The sequence below is a fragment of the Rhynchophorus ferrugineus genome, unplaced genomic scaffold (assembly GCF_030347505.1).
Source record: "Rhynchophorus ferrugineus isolate W39M unplaced genomic scaffold, kcgeb_rfMv2 rfM9, whole genome shotgun sequence".
Classification (NCBI taxonomy): domain Eukaryota; kingdom Metazoa; phylum Arthropoda; class Insecta; order Coleoptera; family Curculionidae; genus Rhynchophorus; species Rhynchophorus ferrugineus.
Window position 1 is genome coordinate 20,403,483 of NW_027472588.1, and position 20,933 is coordinate 20,424,415.

A 20,933-nucleotide genomic window follows, 5' to 3' on the forward strand; every position below is an offset into this window, starting at 1 on the left:
TTCTATGTATATGATCTATGTACCAAAATCCCTAGTTTTTAAAATCAACCAAGTCATATTAAACTTGTTTCTGCTTTTAAAGGTTATATTTTGAATAACCTATCAAACTGTTTACACGTGGATTTGAGTTTTTATGTGTATTTTTAATAATAATGTCAGATAATAATCAAAAACAAGTAGAATACTTGGTAGTTGATACTACTGCATTCATTCAAAATGCCCCATTACATGTAATGTTATATTAAATTAAAATATCAATATTATTAACTAAAATTAATTATGATTTTTTAGGATGTAGCAGAACATATAATTACATGCCAAGATGTTGTCGAGGAAGTAACAAATAAACGCCAACTGAGAAGACTTGTGGCTTTGCCTTATAATTTGATAGTTAAGGATGTTTTTCCAGAATATGTCAAGTTGGTTACTGAATTTTCGAAAAAAACTGGTGATTACCCTAGTCTTTCTGCAACTGATATTAAAGTTATGGCACTGACATATCAATTAGAAAAAGACAAAAATGGTATAAAACATTTAAAGAATGAGCCAACACTTCAAAGAGCTCTAATAACAACAGAAAGTATTAGTAAAGAACTTAACCCAGATATTACTGGATTCTTCTTACCTAAGAGCAAACAAGTCAATGATAGTGTAGAATCATTTGTTAATATCAAAGGTAAATTAAACGAGCAAAATATATTATATACAGATTTAAATAAAACTGTATTGGACAATTTGGAATTGAATAATGATCGCAATATGTCAATTAACACACTAGAATATATAAAAGATGATATTTTACCAGTGAATAAAACTAATGAAAAAACAAATGAAGCCTTAGATGATTTAGCGGTTGATATTAAAAATTTAACTTGTCAGGTGAATAGTGACAAAGAAAGTGAAAGTGTGTTAGTATCTGTAAGTGATAGCGAAGACAGTTCAGATGGTAGTTCTGATGATGATGATGAACGTGGCTGGATTAAACCAACAAATATTTCATTAGCTAAAAAACAAGTTAATTCACAATTAATTGAGGAAAAACATGTTGAAGTTGCATGCATGACCACTGACTTTGCAATGCAAAATGTTTTAAAGCAAATCAATTTAAATGTATGTGCTTTGGATGGTAGAATAATAAAACAACTTAGGACCTATATTTTAAGATGTTATGCTTGTTTTAAAACGACTAGTATAATGACTAAAAGGTTTTGTCCAAAGTGTGGAAATAATACTTTAAAAAAAGTAGCTGTATCAGTAAATGAATATGGAGATATGCAAATTCATATAAACCCAAGGAAACCATTGACTGGTAGAGGAAAAAAATTTAGTTTACCCAAAATTAAGGGTGGTAAACATCCCAACAATCCTATAATAGTGGAAGATCAACCGATAGCAGATAATAGGCCCAGTAGACTAGCAAGAACTAAAAATAATCCCTTAGATGATGACTACATTGCAGGTAAAAGCTGTTTTTTTTTAATGTTATAGAAAATGTATACTGACATTTTTTATCCCAGGTTTTTCACCTTTTGTAATGAGGGATGTAAATTCAAAATCAGCTCAGTTGCATATTAAACCTGGATCAGAATTTAAGCAATGGATGAAAAGAAATCCAAATGAATCAAGGAGGAAAAAAAAATAAGTTGTATGTTAACTATGTTTTATTTATAAGATAAATTATATATAAGTATCCTATAGAAAATATAACTGTAAAAAAACTATTTATATTTCTTCATTGAACATCTCTGGGAACAAAAAATACATTTATCATTATTAAATATTAATACTGTGGCATTATCCCCATTAGTGAAATAATGATTTTCCTGGTTAGACTTTATGATAGGCATATCTGAAAACCCTTGAATGTAAGCAGCTATCCAAAATGTATTTGCTTCATTATTATACTCCCTATGGCAAAAAAAACAGAGTTAAGAAAAATACTAAAATTCTTAACCAAAATTAATATTATATCGTCGATAAAGCATTTTACCATAACAATAAAGGAGCAAAATATATTATATACAGTCTAATCCTCAAAGCTGTTTTTAGATTCAATAGAAGTGTATAATTTTCTACAATTTTTTCATCTTTCTCGCAACAACAACAATTCTAATAGAACAAAAACAGTTTTCCTTCGTTTGACCTTCTTCATATTCTTAAAATTTCGGACGTACTACATTAATCTCAATCTAATATATGTATAAGAACATTCTATTTAAATTATAATAGGACTGACTGTCTATATTACTGACTATTGCTAACCTCTGTCGTAACATTCACATTATTCAATTGGTGCTTCAACAGTACTCTTGTAGAACAAATGTACAGTATATATTTGTGACTTTAGATATTGGTTTTGGCTTCCACCACTTACAATATGTTACTAAAGTTTATAGAAATCTTTTCTGTTTTGTTATATCAGAAAAAAGCGATAGCAAACCGATTTGTAAGAGTATTTTTAGTCGATTTATGGTTCCTTTTTTTATGTTTGCAACATTTATCAACTCCTAGCGCATTCGTAGACTCTACATGCATATTTGAGTTGAGTTTATATCCAATAATAGTTGGAAATTTTGGCAATGACATCCAAATCACCACATTAACCAAAGCTGATAAGTGGAACAGCATCACTATATGGGTTAACAACTGTCTCATGGCACTTATGGAAATAATTAAGGTTGAAAATCATTAAATCTGGTATCGCCAGTTGCTAAGTAATAGACATATGGTTGCATTGTACTAAATTTTCTAAATTTAATACAAAGAGAAAAATAAAAAATATAAATAATATAAATAAGAACAAATTCCTTGCCATTATTGAAACAATGTTATAATTAATAAAAAATGTTTTACTTACCTTAAAAGGTCAATTAATTTTCCCAGATGTTTACTCAAATACATTCCTCTCCATTGAAGAAACCTTATCTGACCTATCTCCGTAGATGGTTCTGGAGCTTCATACGTATTGATATAATTATCGAACGATCCGGAAAAATCACCGTCGATAGCTACCATGCCCAGCCATTCCACAAATTGTTCAACGTCTCCCTGCTGAATATTTTGTTGAAATATCATCGGCATCTTCACGGAAAATAATATCTGAGTGTCAAATTGAGGTTGGCAGACGTTAACAGTACATTCTAAGTCACTGAAGAACTTAGCAATCGACGAGGGACAAATGCTTTCTTCGGGTGGTTCCCACGACAAAATCATAGTGAAGTTATGAAGTAAATTTAGAGCGTTTCTTATTTTGTCATATATTTTGTTCCCTGGTCGTACCTTATCATCTTTAATATTGATTCTGACAACTAAAAATACAGAGTGACTATTACTTATATATAAGCCAATTCCCAAAACAACTTACCATATCCCGGCTGTCAGTAGAAGACAACGGTAAGCGAAGAGGTAGCGTTGTTTTGGTTTTGTAAATAAATAAAACTTTGTCATATTAAAGACGTTTTGTATTAAGTTAATATTTAAAAATTTAACCTAAGTATTAATTTCATGATTATAGAGATTAAAAAATAGTAACTGTATATATATACATATGTATTAAATATATATGCATTACAACCAACTCAAAAGTACTTAAAATTACCGCTTACATCTAAAAGCTTTAGCTACCGTTTTATCGAAGCAGGTTGAACATTGATCAGATCAGATCTACCTGGTTCGAGATACAATCATATTCCAACGAATACAATTATATTTATAGTTTTACTTGATCACCTTCTATTCACTACATATATCACAAACATTTGGTAAGATAATGACAAGTAGGTACGAAATTAAATTTCTACCAATAAATACATTGAAAAAGGATTGTACATTACACTAACTAGATCAGATAACCAATATAAATCAGATTGTTAAATAAACTAGTGCCTATATACCAGTTATTTAATATATTATATTGGTAACAAAAATATATTATTTGCAAGTTTAATCATATATAAAAAAAGAATTTCAAAATTGAATCGATTTTTTCTTTTTTTTTTGTTTTTGTCGCGCTACAAGACATTAAGGATTACATGCTTCGTGTATTCACTTTGCCATTATTAGACAAGAGCTGACGGATTTATTTTATTAACAGTATGGATGCTTCAGGTTATAAATCAATTTCAACGTATTCTGATAATTTGGACGTTTTTTTTTGTTTCCTAAGTATTCCTACGAGAGTCCACAATACCACCACCAACGCAACGTGTAATTTGAAGTTATTTCTAAATGGATTAACAAATAAATGTCTTTATTGCCCAATACATGTAATAAAACATATTGTAAGAGTCGCAAAATTACGCCTTTCAAGAATTTGTAAATCGATACTTACGGAACAATTTGATCTGTTACAAAGCTCAGACAAACCCAATTAATGAAGTAAAAAATGGTTAAGGCGAGATTTACCTCGTTATATCAATGCAAGCAGCCAGAAAAACGACTTTAATTATAGGAAATAGGCTAAAAAGATGATAAATTAATCGAAGAAATAACTGCACTTTTACGTCTTAATTTTGTAGGATTTATTACAGGTTAATACAAGAAATAGCGCCAAAACATATTAAAAGTTAAAATTTTTTGGAGTACAAAGAACTCTCTGGAAAAGACCTCGTATGGAATAGCAGAACATTTTGATATATCGGTAATTGTATTCCAAAGCAAAACGATTATCTTACAGGAAACATAATTGCTTAAAAATTTTGATTGAATGAAATATAACTCAACAACTGAAAGCGAAGAAAACAAGTGTATTTGCGCTATTCGATACGAAAGCTTCAACACGAAAAGGGCTATGAAATTAGCAGTATCGAAAGACTTGTGCAGTCCATAAGACACAGCTTGTCACTCGCAGTTATTTACAACCGTAGAAAACCATAAGAACACCAAACAAAATTGTAAAAAAATGTTAACTCATTTCAACCATTACACGGCTGTTACCAAAAATGCTGAATCAGACACATCTCAAACTATTCCAAGATTGTATAATGAAACGGAACAGTGTTTACATGTTTGAGCAGCGATTTTTATAACATTTGGAAAAATCCTCAACGTTACCAGTAAAAGTACATTTTACAGGTTTTTAGTAACTAGCTTAGTCAAAATTGTGTTTAAATATACGTATGTATTGCCTGGGTCTATTATTATTCACAGTGGTTTTATTATTCCTACGCGTTGTTGACATGAAAGTTGCATGCAAAATCTATTTTTTAATAAAGATTTACTGGTACAGGTTGTTTTTTTTTCGATTCCATAATGTCAATGACGTTAAGGTCTAAAATTATCATGTTTACAATCTACTTCAGTTCTATTTCAAATATAATAAATATTTAAGATTTATTTTTAAAAACCTATAAACGTTTAAAAAAGTTTTTTAAAAACTTCAAAAAAAAGAATAACTACAAATTCATTGGAATTGTATTTTTTATATGAACAGAAACTTATGGTCGCTTAAACTTGTTTGACATAATGTGGAATAGTACATATAAGGAAGGAGTTTCGAACTAACTTATATAACTGTGCAATAGGTAGTACATGATCCTTTAACATAAGATATAATCCAATGTAAACAAAATGGGCCAACGTCCTAATACTTAATTATTCTGATAATAATATTAAAACACATTTTAGACAAAATGTTACCTGAAACTGCAAATAGACATTGATGTATTGGAGCAGCAACAAACACAACAAATTTTAAACTAGAAAAATATATTTTTTAAACATCTGGATGAAAATAATATAATAGCTGATTCATCATTTCCTCCCAAAAATATATTGTATAAAAATATCAATATCACATATTCTTTATCGAATCTTCATATCTAAGTGAAATGAAACAGGAAACCACATAAAACCCAATTTTAACTTCTTTAATATAATAATAAGAATAATAGTGTATAATATAATTATCTTAATTATTTTATTTAACAATCATTTTAATTATAGTCACTATTTGTGGCCAATTACTGAGTATTGAAACGTTCCCAAATATAAAAAATATTGATTAATAATATATTATTAATCATGTGTGTGTTAAAATATATAAAATATGAATTCTGAGAGCTTTAAAATTAAGGTGTAAAAAATAATTTTATTATTAATTAAAGCATATTTTGGTAACTATTTGATTGTTTTTGTTTTATGAGAGAAAATCGACTGCAAATGAAAGTATTTTCAAATAACACGTACACAATCTATGATCGAAAGCACCTAGCACAAATTCAAAAAGGAATATTTGTTATACTATAGAATAAACCCAAATGAAATAGTATTATGTAATCAAATATTTATTAAAATACGTGATCTGTTATACTACGAAATTTTTACCACTTTGTTCTTTTACAGCTCTAATCAATGGTAAACACACACAATAATTAACAATTAAAACCACATGTGATTACATTAAAATAGTATATATTAACGGAAAAAAACACATCATATAACCGGATATGACTTAGATGGTAAGGCTGGTTTCTAAAAAAATCGACGGGATATCCCATTAACTTGAAAATGATAATGTTGGACGAATATCGAGATCAAAATTGTTGCGGATGATGTGATTTTTGAAATCCCTCAATTCTTCCAATGTAATTCCCTGCCAGCTTTCAAGTTCGGACAATACTCTCAGGTGAGTGCAACTCGCCAACAGTAATTCGACTGTTTTCATATTCATATCGCTGCTATATAAAACCCGTAATTCCTCAAGTTTTTTCATCGGATTGACTCTGAGTATATTTACTATGCTGGCATGTGTGATGCCCGTTGATGAACCCAGATAAACATATTCCATATTTAACGCGTGCATCAATATGAATTCAAGCTGAGCCGTTGCTCCGTCAACCACCCAAAACAAACGCTCCAAACATTGAAAATATAATCCGAGGTTTAGAGCATTATAGGGCAGGTTAGTAAAAGTAAAATCACAGTTATATAATACAAGACTCTTTAATCGAGTGCAATAGCGGCCCAGGTGAATTAAAAAGTTAAAATCTAAGTCCTCCGCGTGTTCTAAATGCAACGTAGTTAAATTTGAACCTATCACTTCCAATAATTCTTTCAAATAATTACCATAAAAGGCGCAAGGTAACAATTTCAATTCTTGTAGGTGATCTAATGAGGCCAAAACAGTTAAATCAGCCATTTGAGTATCATGGAATATTGACACATATTCCGCTTTAGGAAACATCTCCACTATGTTTCTCAAATGCTTAGTGGATAGATCTCGGGCATGGATTTTTTTAAGAGCAAAAGGACCAGTTCTAATTTTATTTTCCTTAATAAATTTTATAACATTGGGAAAATCATCGCAACGCCCAATATCTTGTAATTTTGGTAGCCCAGATATTAACTTTGCAAGACCTTGACTTAAAATTGAAGTACCGTGAAGTTGGAGAACTTTAAGATTTTTGCAACTAAGCAAATATGGTATACTTCGATCTGTAACTGACCTAGAAGATGTAACATCAATTGATTGAATAAATGGACAAGTTTCTGAAATCGTTTGAATAATTAAATCACTACAATCAAAGCATAAACATATTGATTGTAGATTTTTCATATTTTTAATTCCATCTAATATATTTTTATCAATTTCGCTACTTTTCCAGGCACTACATGATCCCAAATTAAGATTTTCAAGTCCTGTCATTTTAACTAAACTTTTATACAAAACATATCTCATTATTTTAGGCCATACAGTGAAATCTATATTTTTCAATCGAGAATTAAGAACAACTTCAGTTAGGCTAACCACCACATTCATTTTTGTGAAAAATTTTGGCATTGATATATGTGGATAGTAACCTTTTTTTGTTTTATCAATTAAAACTTTTACTGCATTCAAAACTTCCACAGCCATCATTTCATACATATAATAAGGAACATGTGAGAGAAGGGTATCATTAAGCATATCAATACATATTTGAAGATTGGCTATAATTTTTTGGGTGTCCCGATGTTTTTGGACCCTTGCCATGATATATGGTGTCATTTCAACAACCAAAGATCCAATGCTTTTCAATGCAAGATTTTTCAAAGTAGGAACATCTTTGAATTTTGGCATTGTCTGAAACAATATTCTTTAGGCCTTTACAACTTAACGCAACCCTTTTTATACTAGATTTAATAAAAATAAACATTAAAAATTGTAATAATTGTACTTACTATATCTATCTTTGTTTCTTTGTGTATAAAAGGAAACACTCCCTTCTAGCCCAAAAGATTGATATGTAGCTTTATTTAAAACTAAAATAAGTAATCCTGTGGGAGTAACAGCAACACAATTATCACAATCAATTCTTGTTCCAATACTTAAAGCTGTAAAACTGCCTGAAATTATTTCATATATAGCAAATATAATAAAATTAATCATCATTTTATACCCTGCCTTACAAAGTTGTCAAGAAATATTGGATTTACTAAAATAGAGAGATTTATATTACTCAATTTATAATATTCACAATCATCGGTGAGAGATTTAACTAATTCCTGAGGAATTCTTAAACACTCCGGTATGACAACAGAAACCTAAGAAAATTCACCTTATTTATTCATATATATTTACATATCAAAATATATTACCAAGTGATTGAAATAAAATTCACTTAATACGTTTTCCGGAAGAGATTTATATTCTTGAATTTGAAAGGACGATGGAGGTTCTTTAAAAGCCCAAACTTCTGGACTTTGCATTCTATAACAATGGTAATAATATCTTGAAATTAAGAAAACTTATAAGATTTGCTTTGTAAACATGTTTTGTATCACTTTTGCGCTGCAAAAATGCTCAACGAACGAAGACGAACTGTACATCGACAACTGATTGTTCGTTTTGTTTTGTGTTGTTAACAGTCAGGCGTTCATTAAAATTAATTTGGTTAGATTTGTAAATTTATCTATTGGTGACATTGTATGTCATTGCACGTGTTCTGAGAAAATAATTAGGTTCTAGGCAACTAACAATACAATATTTAAAAAGAATAAGTGCTTTGTATTGATATTCTTTAACTGTTAAACCCCTTTTTCTATTGTTATTTAATCTAGAAGTAATGTAGGCATCCGCATATGCAATTTCAGATTACGGTATCAAATTGTAGATATTAATTTTTAAATCTACCTACTAAAAATCATGTGAAATAAAAAGTACTAAAACTACCATATACTTCATTTATTCGTCCCCAAATTAAGAATTTTATAAGAGAATCCCTATCAATCTGTATCCACAATATCCCTAATTTAAACCAATATTGAATTTTAAAAAAATACGATTTGAAAATTTTGAAGAAAAGAATATAATTTTTAACATAGCAAATGTGCAGAAAACAATTAATTTGTTGATTATAATTGGTTTATAAATTGAATAATTAAACTTCAGAGATATTTTATTAAATAAATAAATCATAAAACAAAATTAACATGTAATAATATCCTAAAGAATTTAATTTTTAGTTTACATTTACTTACAAATAGGCCAATTTATTGAAACAAAGTTGCAAACTTATAATGGTCATGTTTTGATTTGAAGGTCTACATTTGTATTTTACAACTGCAAAATAATAAATAAGTCTGATACAGAAAATCAAAAAAAGTATTTAAAGTAATTGAAACAATTAAGGCATTATATCAGTATTGGTTCCTTAAAACGCAAAATTGTGGTAAATTTGTACAGTTCATTAATTACTAAATTTACATTTTCCTTTAGGAGAGTCCCAGATTTCTTATAATCCGTTGCACACAATCCGCGATGAACAGCGGGCACACTGTAGAAAAACCACAACTGTACGACTGTAGTCTTATCAAAACATTACTATAATCTCTTCAAGCCACGTAGGTGTAAACTTTGCGATCTTCAGGCGTGCGTGCCAGGTATTCGCGTTCGATCAGGCCTTCGATACGTTTCTTGATAATAACTGGAGAAGGTAGAAAGCGGCTGCGCAACTGTTCGGTCACTTCAGTCACTAGGATGTTATGCGGCATTCGTTTACGTGATTTCATGATACGGACGATAGCTGCTTCAATCTCATGTTTACGATCTTCATCCACCTGAAATAAAAATATTTTTAAAATTTTACCGTTTGTCAATATTTATAAGTTGCTTGCTTGCTGATATCTATTGATGAAAATGCAAAGTATATTTGTAAACAACTTAATATAACTGTTCAATTCGACGTATGGAACACTCAAAAACGGAAAAGTTTTATGTGGCAATGAAAAGTACTACAACAGTACCTAGCTCAAAAGTCATGCGTCCATCCACATTGACACTAAAGCGGAATATTTATAGCCATAAAGTCTTGTGCATATGGTATGTATTGTGTATTTTGAGCTACAAAAACAGAATAAAACCGACGAATGGTCTACCGACGTCAATTGAATTGAACTTAACTTTGAATTCAATTGAATGATGTTATTCGTAGAAGTTGTCCTCATGATAACGAATCCTCATATCATCAGAGTGATAACGCTTTTATTTAAAATTACTCATGAATAGGTCGGATATTTTGGATATTTACTGATGTGAGACTATATTTCCCACTGAATTTAGCATTACCATGACCATAAATCAAATTAAAAAATATGGAGTTAAATAAAGGAGACCCAACAAAATTTTAAGCGATTAATATCTTTTGGTTTGAATGTCAATTAATTCTCTAATACATGTCTCCCATAATTATATTAGAATCTAATTTCAAAAAATAGAATCTAATTCAATAAATGATTACTATCATATTAGTAATTGTATTACTAAGCTTATTCATAAGTCACAACTGAAGTCAATAAGTATCTGTAAAATACATTTAACATTGCGTTGTATTAATTATATTTCACACTAGATATAAAAGTATAGTAAATTAATATAAGCACAAGACCCAAAGTCTCCAAAATATATGTCTGAAATAATATATAAAGTATTTACCCTCAATACTTGAGATAATTTTTCAGCAATAAAAAATTGTTCTACAAGTTGGGTACTCGACAATAGATTAGATTTATCTGAATATGAGCGTTCATCAACGAGCAAAATTTAATACAAATTCTAGACTTGAATTTCAAAAAGTTGTCTCTATGAGTGTCGCTGTAACAATAAAACACAAATATTCCTTAACTAAAATGAGTAAATAGAATTTGTGTCATGTCATCACTATAGGAATAGAAAGTAAAATAAGGTTCAGAAACCGACCAAAAAGAAATTTTGTTCATGATTACCTTGAAACGGGTATCTTTTAAAGGTATAAGTGAATATTCGTGTGAAAAAACAAAAAAAAAATGAATTACGTTACAAATTCTTATAATATTTACTTTATTCTATGGATTTAACATACTCAGACATCTGCTTGTTTTATACATCTACCTTATGAGATGCGAGGTATGCGATTTTCATCAAATGAGGCGGTAAGGATGCCAATATTACAAGGAATAAAATCAAAACAAATAAAGTTTAGGAATTAATTTCATACATTAGAAGATCAATGGAACAAGAGTAGTGAAGTTCAGAGGGATTTTACTAGATAATCAAATGTATTTGTAAAGTATTCCAAATCCCAAAATCTTAAATTTCTAAAGTATCTTTTTAAAAGTCTCGTTCTTATCGAATGTCAAAAATTGTGCAACAACCTATGCAGTTTATTATCGATATCGGTTTTGTCGATATCTAAACCGAACTACTAAACCTATTATTTATATATACTATCTACTAAACCGAATGGAGGGAATTTGAAAATAAAAATAATTACTTTGCTTCTAGTCTCTCTCCTTTCTGGTTCACTTTCACCTTTAGCTGCCACTGTTTGAATTTTGACTCTGTGTAATTTTGATGTGAACGAATCGTTAACTTGAAATTCGTGAGAGGACTCGATTTCTTTCGTTTTTGGGTTCTTTATTAGTACTCGTTGGGTCGCTTTGCCCATGGCAAGCGACTGCAAAGCACGAATGAGATCCCTAAAAATACATATTTTATCCAATACATGTGTTAAGTTCCTTACAATCCCAAATTGATACTAACCTTTCAGGAATATCGGATTCAGTCAGGATTTCTTCATAGGTAAGTTTATCATGGTTGTTGAACAGCATAAGGACGACCATTTGATACGTCGAAACTTGAATAATATGCTTTCGGGGTCCACGAGTGGAATTACTCACCAAACTTGTCGACGATGAACAGGCTCCTTCGCTTTCTTCTTTACGAGGTCCGAAAAAGACTGCATTGAGATCAGCATTACCTAACTGAGGCTGCAATGTTAACTGTCGCCCACTGTGTTTGGCCAAATAAAATCTAAAAGAAATAAAGGATTTGATGACCAAAGTTTCTATTCATCAAAAATCAAAAAAGAAGACACTACATACATACTATATATATGTAGATACATACTATTTGCATTTTCTGTAAACAAGAAAAAATGATATATGTTAAAAAATATTTTCAATAATTATGGGAATCCACAAGTTAAAAGGACTAGAAATATTCTGCTTAAAAGAAAGAGCAGCTCTTTCATAGTAACACTGATGAGTAGTAAACAGGAATAGCAGTCATTCATAAGATATAAAATATCCTAATATAACGCATACTATTTACTGGATTGATTTTATGAGATTTAGTAGAAAAATATGTTAGATGAAGTTTTAGGTATCAGAAATCTGTTTCGTTACGAATCGCTATTACAATAATTATTAATGAAAAACGAGAGGAGCAATAGTGTAAAGACGATACTAAGAATGCGAAACAATTAGGAGCACAGGGACCGCCATAGAATAGCAGTATCAGTTTTTCTGGGATACAAAAGGAATTGTATGCATTGGATAACCTCCATGTTGGTAAAGTAATAAATTCAGGATATTATTGTATTCTTTTGGATTACACAGATCAGATCAAAAAACCATCACAAAAATCAGTTAATTAAGGTATGAATAGTTGCACCACCCACTAAATTCACTACATTTAAATAGATATGACCTCAGGCTCTTTTTATATCTTAATAAACTCATGTGTTGTAAACGATTTTTGCTGAAGGTTCAAGACAATAACAGCAGCTATAAAAGTTCAAAGTCCATTTTCATGTCAGACATGGAATTCGTTGAAGGCCAGAACAATTCTTTTGCATAATAAAGTGTATTTCAAACTTCAGATACTTTTTATTTTTGATTTAAGATTTTTTTACATTCCATCTACCTTCCTTTCCGTCTTTCCTTTTTTAAATTAATCTTACATTTTTGACAATTTTTCACAATTTAGCCACTACAAAATTCTTGTGGTGGTGTCATTCGTTTATACAGTTAAAATTTATTACACTTTCAAAATGGAAATTCTAAGAGGTAATTTTTACGCAGTCTTATTGAAAATTATATAATGTTGGAGTGTTTTGATGCATCCGAGTACAATCGTACACCATTCGAGTACCGTTTATTCCAATCTCTGCAAAACTCTCTTAGTTAAAAGAGGTTTCTGAAAATCGCTTGGTTCACTTTTTCCCGAAAACTATCAGGTTGTGAAATGCAAAATATCATTCATCAAAATAGTACATACAGTAAATCTTCGTTACACGCGGTCCTACCAATCGCGGTTTCGCTTTTCAGGTTTAAGGCAACTAAGGACCGATTAACTCTCTTGTTGTAACGCCTCAGGTTAGTTTATGGTGAAGCCTATGCTTGGTTACAAATCATTAAATCCACGGCCATTGAAAATAAAAATAAGGACTGTCTGCCTGGGTTTTAAAGGGCAAATCCTAATACTTGGCATATGATGACTCTATTAACAGACTGGTTTACTAATTTTGTTGTGCCTAGTGTTAAACAGTATTTGGCCTCAAAGTCACTACTTCTGCTTATTGACAATACGCCCGGACATCCGGAGATCTTAAATTTGATCAACCCCAATGTGAAAATATAATGTTTACCTCCTAACACAACTTCGCTTCTGCAACCAATTGATCAAGGTAAAATAGCAGCATTTAAACGATATTATCTAAGGCGCACTTTTAGCCGTATCTTACAATGCACGGAAGCAGATGTTTCGATGATTGTTACCGAAAAATGGAAACAGTTTAATATTGCTCATTGCCTAACTATTATTAAAGATGCATTCGGTGACTTAATACCATCAACTATAAATTCATGCCGGAAAAACCTAGTGCTGGAAGTTGTTATCGATATCTCAATGTTGCCGGACAAAGAAGCCAAAGTCACTAACCTTTTACAAGTTATGCATGAAATACATAGAGAAGGTTTTGAAGATCTTCAGTCAACAGATGTTGAAGAAGTTTTAGCCGCTAATTTGAATGAACTCACAGAAGAACACGTTGAAATTGGAAAGCAATACAAATAATTAATTAAATGATGAAGATGATACTTCTCAATAAAACTTTAGACAAAATAAATAAGATTTTGTCATCTGCTTATCAACTCCAGGATTTGGTTTTGGACCTGGATCCTTCATTGGAAGGAAGTATAAAGTTTAATATGACGGTCTAGAGGGTTTATTACAACTATATAAAGAAGCGCGGAAAAACATTAAGAAAATAATGAAACAATCCTTTCATTTTTTTAAATAAACTTTGTTTTGTTAAATTTGTAATTTCTAAGTACAAATAACTTTGAGGCTTTCGTACTGTAAGTGATTTTTGTTATATTATGTTTTTATCAGCAACTAAAATATAAGTGAAAATAAAATTTATATTTATGTACATATGTACATAGATTTTTCTTCATTAATGAAGAGGCAAATAAATTCAACTATAAATCTAACAAAATTACATGCTTTTCTTTTAATTCGTACTCGTCAACCACAGTTTCACAAACCGCTGCTATAATGCCTCGCGGATAACGAAGGATTACTGTATATCATTCATTAGTGTTTGAAATTTATGAGTAAATGTATTTTGAAGAATTTTGACAAAGGCTAAAATTACCTTCTCCTAAATCTACTACATTTGCTGGTGCGGACATTTTAAATGAAAACTTCCCTACATTTTTTAATACAAAGCGTAATCTATTCATATTTACCGTCTAAATGTTTCAAAAGCAGTCAAGGGGGCGGCTGGAATGTGACATTTTGGTGTTGCACTTTGTGTAGGCCAAAACCCAGTTGTTAAAACTCTCATAAATAAATCAACACCTCCAAGATTGACCTAAAACATATACACATATATTTTTCTTACCTAAAGGGGTCTCTAAAATGAAGATTTTCGATGAAATTATCTTTATTTTAATATTATTTAAATAAGGCCTTTTACACATACATCTGTTTTGGCAACATAATCTTTAAATTCCTCCATTATTGTATTAGAAACTGTCATGTCTTTGAACATGCCTTCTAGTTTTGAAGTAAATTGGCACCCACACTCGGTCTATGACAAACACCAAAATGATATACTCTTCGATTAATGTAATATAAACAGAATCAACATTACCTTTAATTTGGAAATCATATTTTTCTCCCAATCATCACTAACCGACTTATTGAGAAGTAACCTTTTAGCAAGGTGCTGTTTGTAGTAGCGTTCAAACACGTCCTTCTCTTGTAGAAATCGAAACAAAACCATTGATTTGTCTAATACTAACTCTATATCTTGTTCAGACATCTAAATATAAAATTACACTAGTCATATAGCAATATTCAAAAAACAATCTACTTTACCCCTTTAACGCCTTTCTTCAATTTGTCATCAATAAAGAGTGACAAATATTCTGGGGATTTGGGATTGAGATTTAAAAAGTGTTCAAAATCAGAAGCAATCATTTGTTTAAATATTTTATCCTTGTTAAAGGAATTATTCAAGAAATGATCAAAACCATCCTTAAGATCCAATAGTGATTGTACAAATGTAATAGCATTTGTGCCCGGCTGATGTTCTTCTTCTTGAACGAGTGCCTTTCCTTGCTCTCGCAAATTTTGGCTCACACAGTCTGCCATAGTTTTTAAACCATCCTGAACTCTACCAAATATTTTATACATACAAGCAAGATCATCAGTTTTTTGATGTTTTAACATGTGAACAACGCCCGAATTCTCCATCTAAAATTGAGTTGCAGGAAAAAAGTATTATTTTTTAAAATTTAATTTATTGCTAGTTATGAAAACTTCAATTAATACGTTTAAGATACATATTTTATACATTAATAAACTTTGAACTTGTTTTTTCAAGTAAAAATAAAATGAACATCTAAATACCTCAACTATAGTTTTCATGTGTTTTTTTATCAGTTCTTCTTCTACAACTTCTACTATTCTACATTCTGTTGACTCATCTAAATAGTGTTTAGCCCTGTCTGATTCTTCATTTATTCGTGCTTCGACTTTCTTTATATATACGGATGCACTATTTTCAGCCAAAAATTTTTGACTTTCGACCTAAAAATAATATTTGAATGTTACTATACCATATTAAATAGCAATTTATCCAGTTCAACACCTATTGTACCCAGTATAATTTGGGTATAACATCAGAATGTTTAATTCGTTTCGTTTAATATAAGCAGAAAAGATAAATGACGTAAAACTCATTTGATACATTATTTTAAATTAAATTAATTTTTCTTTTCATCCACAAATAACGTATAGATTATACTTTTTTGATAACACAGTAGTAAGGTTTACCATAAGCTACATTTATATACAATTTGGTGTACAGATGCTTTTATATTGTAATTTTGTACCAATTTAAGATAATGTATTATATCCGATTTAATTCATACTTAGATATACTAATGCGGTTTTACTACAAAGTTACAAAAAAAAACATAACAACTCTTTTTCTTAATAAGTTGCTTAATAAGATGCATGTCATGACATGACGTCGCCTATACTGCCAAAAGCAATTTGTAAAACTGTAAAGTCCGTTTTAAACTCGGAGTATCGGATATTTCCGACATTTAAAATCAAAGTTGATGCGGTATCAACATTGCGACGTGCTGACATAAATTTTTATGACGTGCACTGGCCGTTTTATTGGATAGACCGTATATAATTGGACTTTTGGTCTACAATGTTTGCCGGTTTATAATCACTAATTATTATCACTAATGTTCTGAAGAATTTTGTAGACATTTGACAACAAGGTCGACCAGTAGCAATATAAATAGAATTTTTTAAATTAGTTCTCGTATTACAGTAGTTAAAAGAGATACAATGTTATCTGAAAGGTTCGAAAAAGTACCCGAATCAGTCTACAAAATTTGTGTGGTTGTCAAACGTCTGAAAAATTCTTCAAATCATCAGTGATGTTAATTAGACGTTATAAGCTGGCAAACACTGTTTTTTCGCTTTGCTTTTTTTGATAAAGTTCAAAATACTGTTGAATGCTTAAGCTGACTGAATAATGCCGAAGCCCTTCGATAGTCAAGGTCGGAAAAAAATTGTGATATCAGTCACTTCCAACAAGAATGACATAATATATACATTAGATGTACTAAATGTAATGTTAAAATAAATTGCATTTGATAACATCATTTATGTTTCACTATATTATTTAGATTCGAATATTGTTATATGTTACAGCCAAAACGAACTAAAGCTCAAAGTTCATGCGGCAACATTGCGACATTTTAACGTCATAAATTTGGATGACGTGCGTTCACTATTTTATTGAATGTACTATATGTGCAGTTTGATTAAAAATAAATTCAATATGGACCGATTTGCTTTGGTTAACTTTTATTCTCCAAGTTTTGCTTCGGTTATTTATATTATTACTCGCCTATTGTACTGTTTTAGTTGTCTCCAACAGTAAGTATCGTAGAATTATCAACAAAGGTAGCCATGGTGATATTTCCGTTTTCGATTATTTTGCTTTTTTGCAGTCTTTAGTAAAGCGTTTGACTGGACATTTTACACACTTTGGTTCTCTGTTGCACAATTTCTTTGTGAGTCCATGTAGTTGGAATCGCTTAGATTGCGGTATTAAGCAAGTTCTTTTAAGAGGTTCAATATTTATTCCAACCCTAATATTCTTTCAAGTCATAAATAGCACGTGTATCATGTTGAAATTATAGCATAAACAGAGGTAGAGATTTTTGTGTACTATTATGTTTCCAGTATTGTTTTTGGTTCTCTCATTTTTAAGGGGTTATTTTTGCGACTTCTAGCCATAACCGTACTATAGCTGCTCTGTTTGTCTTTTTGTCTCTGTTTGCGTTCTCTGAGCACCATTGTAGTTTTGGAACCTTCTTTTATTTAATTATTTTATTATTATTATTTTATAATTTTATTAAATTTAATTCAACGTTTAATTTTACTTGATCGTTATTTAAAGTTGTTGCTGGTAATGAAAATGTGCATTGAAAAAGGAATTAAATTAATTTTTAATTGTTGGACCTTTTCCGAAGCACATTTTTAATCCAGATTATGCTTAATAGACCCTAGAGCGGGTCACAACATCTACTGTTTTAACGCTGATACTGTGTTAGTTTTTTTGTTAAGTTCAGACATTTATTATTTTACTCGCCAGCCCTCGCTCGATATAATAACTGATTAATTTACTAATATAATTTTAATAAAGTTACAAAAAAGTATAACATAACCTTAAATTTCAGTCTCGGCAGTTTCTACTGTTTATATTTGAGAAAGTTATTACAAAAAATAAAAAGGGAAACCCACACAATTAAGTTCAGATAAAATTTAGAGAACAGAAAATATTTTTGTACTGGGATTTTCAACTAATTTAAAATAATTTGTTGTATTCCATGCAACTTTTAATCGAATAGAGTAATTTACTAACGCAGTTTTGAAACAAAATTTCCAAAAAATATAACATAACCTTTAATTGAATTTGTTGACAGTATTTCAATGGTGAGGTTCTGCGTGGTTTATATTTAATAAAATTAATATAAACAAAAGGAAAACCTACACAATTAAATTCATATGAAATTTAGTGTACTGAATGCGTTTTTGTACTGTGCTTTTTAACCAATTTAAAGTAGTTATATTTGATACAACTTGTAGTTAAATAAGTAATTTACTAATTTGATGAAAGTATTTTAACTCTGCAGTTTTCTACATAGTATATTTTTGATAAGATTGTTACAAAAAAATTAAGGAAAACCAACACAGTTCATTTTTCTATCTGAAAAATAAAACATAAGATATAATTGCAGAATATGTATATTTTACCTTATAAAACTCAGCGGATTGTTGTAAAAATGGACGTTCAAAATCCTCTTCATACACTGCTCTAGAATTTATCCCCAACACCATCAACATCTGACAAGCATTTTTGATAGATATACGATCCACTTTTTCCCCTCTTCTTTCTCTCATTACCATCTCCAATAATGTCTCTCTTAAATGATCACGAATACACCCATGCCTTACAACCTAAAGTACTCTTACTTTTTATGTTTTACAAAAGCTACATGAAAATTCTTACTTGATCTCTAAAGATAATAAGTCCTAGATTATAAACATTATCAACATCATTTTGTTGTACATAAACTCTATCCATATACATGAGTATATCACGAATCATTACCATTGATGTTTGATGATCATTCCAAGCTTGATTCAGTGTCATTAAAAAATTATTATGTAGGGATTTCAAAACATCTTCTCGAACCTAAACATATCATAAACTACATGATAAAAAATTCAATAGCCATTTATGAACCTACTTTAAATTCTAAATGATGAGTTACAACTTCTTTCAAGCCAGTATAAAGCCTCTCTCCATGTTTATGGAGAACCATAGTATATGCATTACGGTACAGTTCTTCAAAGCTGAGACCTGAGTTATTTTTCTTTTGGATTTCTTGAATAGCATTTTTTAAAAGTGCCCATATGCTTTCAACATATTTTTCATCCATAGTCATCTAAAACAGAAGAAATATAATGATAAAATAAATTGTTGCCAAAAAACTAAAATACATTATCCCCTGGTGGATCCCATTTTGTAGAGTAGTCACAATATCCACTCATTATAAATATGCAATTAATATATATTAATCATGTTTTTTAGATCAAAATTCAGCAATTTTCTTTTGGATACTTCTTACTTTTATAATAATAGAAAATAAAAAAATGTAGAATGACAAAACAATAATTTTTGTTTTAGTTTTGATCGAAATATTGACAGCTCATATTTGTTATTGACAAATTTGTTACACAATGTCAATGTTACACCTAATGCCACCTAAATATAACAAATAATGTAAATTGTCTAAGCACATAGTAATATATTCATTATAGTATATCTATCAAAATAAAGTTAGTTTCATAACTTAAAATGTTTACTTATAGTTAGTTAACATAATGAACATATCTTATATTCAATATGATTGGAAAAATTATAATACTTATATGTAAAATGTTATTGTTAAGAAGTTATGATAGTATACATACACTATCAAAAAATTAACAATAAACAATATTTAAAAATGAAGCAAAATAATCCCAAAGATACATATATATATATGTATGTAATATAAAATGTTTCTTATTACTTACGGGAAAGGCACGAATTCTCATTTTGCCTTCCTTTTTGGCTAAACCTCCACTTTTCATAGTTGACATAGTTCCTAATTTATTTTTCTTGTACTTGGCCAAATATAGTAAAGGCTTTAAATTGTCATTATTTACAATTAAAAACAAATTTGTAAATATAACAATACGCGCACTTCATAATAATAAGTTTAATATTAAAATAACGAGAACATTTTGTTTTTATTAATGACAATGATCTTGTTTTTTAACATTGACGGACATTTTTCCTGTCAATTGTGACGTTTTTCTTAGATTCAAGTTACACTGTACTTTCACTATTTTATTTTTTCACTACACACATACATCTAATTAGTATAAAATTAATATTAGACAAAAATAATTATTATCATTGAAAAGATAGTAAAAATCTCAACCAAATCTGAACTTATATATTTTTGTTTCTAAATACCAGGGTTTCTGTGAAATTAAACCGTTTTGACAAACAGATGACATCTGTCATCGATACAAAAAA

General features: G+C 29.7%; 3 protein-coding genes across 6 annotated transcripts; 1 reads left to right on the plus strand and 2 right to left on the minus strand.

Moving 5' to 3' along the window:
• Positions 1-65: 65 nt before the first annotated feature.
• On the plus strand, positions 66-1,721 carry LOC143202329 (RNA-binding protein NOB1). The gene is made up of 3 exons (XM_076413790.1): positions 66-230; positions 292-1,459; positions 1,518-1,721. The coding sequence occupies exons 1-3, from the start codon at positions 153-155 to the stop codon at positions 1,640-1,642; spliced, it is 1,371 nt and encodes a 456-aa protein (XP_076269905.1). The 5' UTR covers positions 66-152; the 3' UTR covers positions 1,643-1,721.
• Positions 1,644-8,909, minus strand: LOC143202324 (ribonuclease P protein subunit p40). 4 transcript variants are annotated; one of them, XM_076413782.1, is made up of 5 exons: positions 8,578-8,905; positions 8,379-8,523; positions 8,161-8,325; positions 2,858-3,308; positions 1,644-1,908 (listed from the first exon to the last, which is right to left on the minus strand). In XM_076413782.1, exons 1-5 carry the CDS (start codon positions 8,686-8,688, stop codon positions 1,719-1,721), a joined length of 1,062 nt encoding a protein of 353 aa, XP_076269897.1. In that variant the 5' UTR covers positions 8,689-8,905; the 3' UTR covers positions 1,644-1,718. The 4 variants fall into 4 exon arrangements, with proteins under 4 accessions (XP_076269897.1, XP_076269894.1, XP_076269896.1 ...); XM_076413779.1 differs by lacking the exons at positions 1,644-1,908; positions 2,858-3,308 and adding an exon at positions 3,447-8,062 and having other exon boundaries at positions 8,578-8,909; XM_076413781.1 differs by lacking the exons at positions 1,644-1,908; positions 2,858-3,308 and adding an exon at positions 3,447-8,083 and having other exon boundaries at positions 8,578-8,860.
• Positions 8,910-9,485: 576 nt separating this feature from the next.
• Cul3 (Cullin 3) lies at positions 9,486-20,925 on the minus strand. Its single transcript, XM_076413772.1, has 12 exons — positions 20,426-20,925; positions 19,594-19,791; positions 19,353-19,538; positions 19,097-19,300; positions 16,160-16,339; positions 15,626-16,003; positions 15,399-15,569; positions 15,228-15,335; positions 14,992-15,116; positions 11,999-12,268; positions 11,730-11,934; positions 9,486-10,038 (listed from the first exon to the last, which is right to left on the minus strand). Exons 1-12 carry the CDS (start codon positions 20,489-20,491, stop codon positions 9,814-9,816), a joined length of 2,316 nt encoding a protein of 771 aa, XP_076269887.1. The 5' UTR covers positions 20,492-20,925; the 3' UTR covers positions 9,486-9,813.
• Between the last annotated feature and the right edge of the window lie 8 nt (positions 20,926-20,933).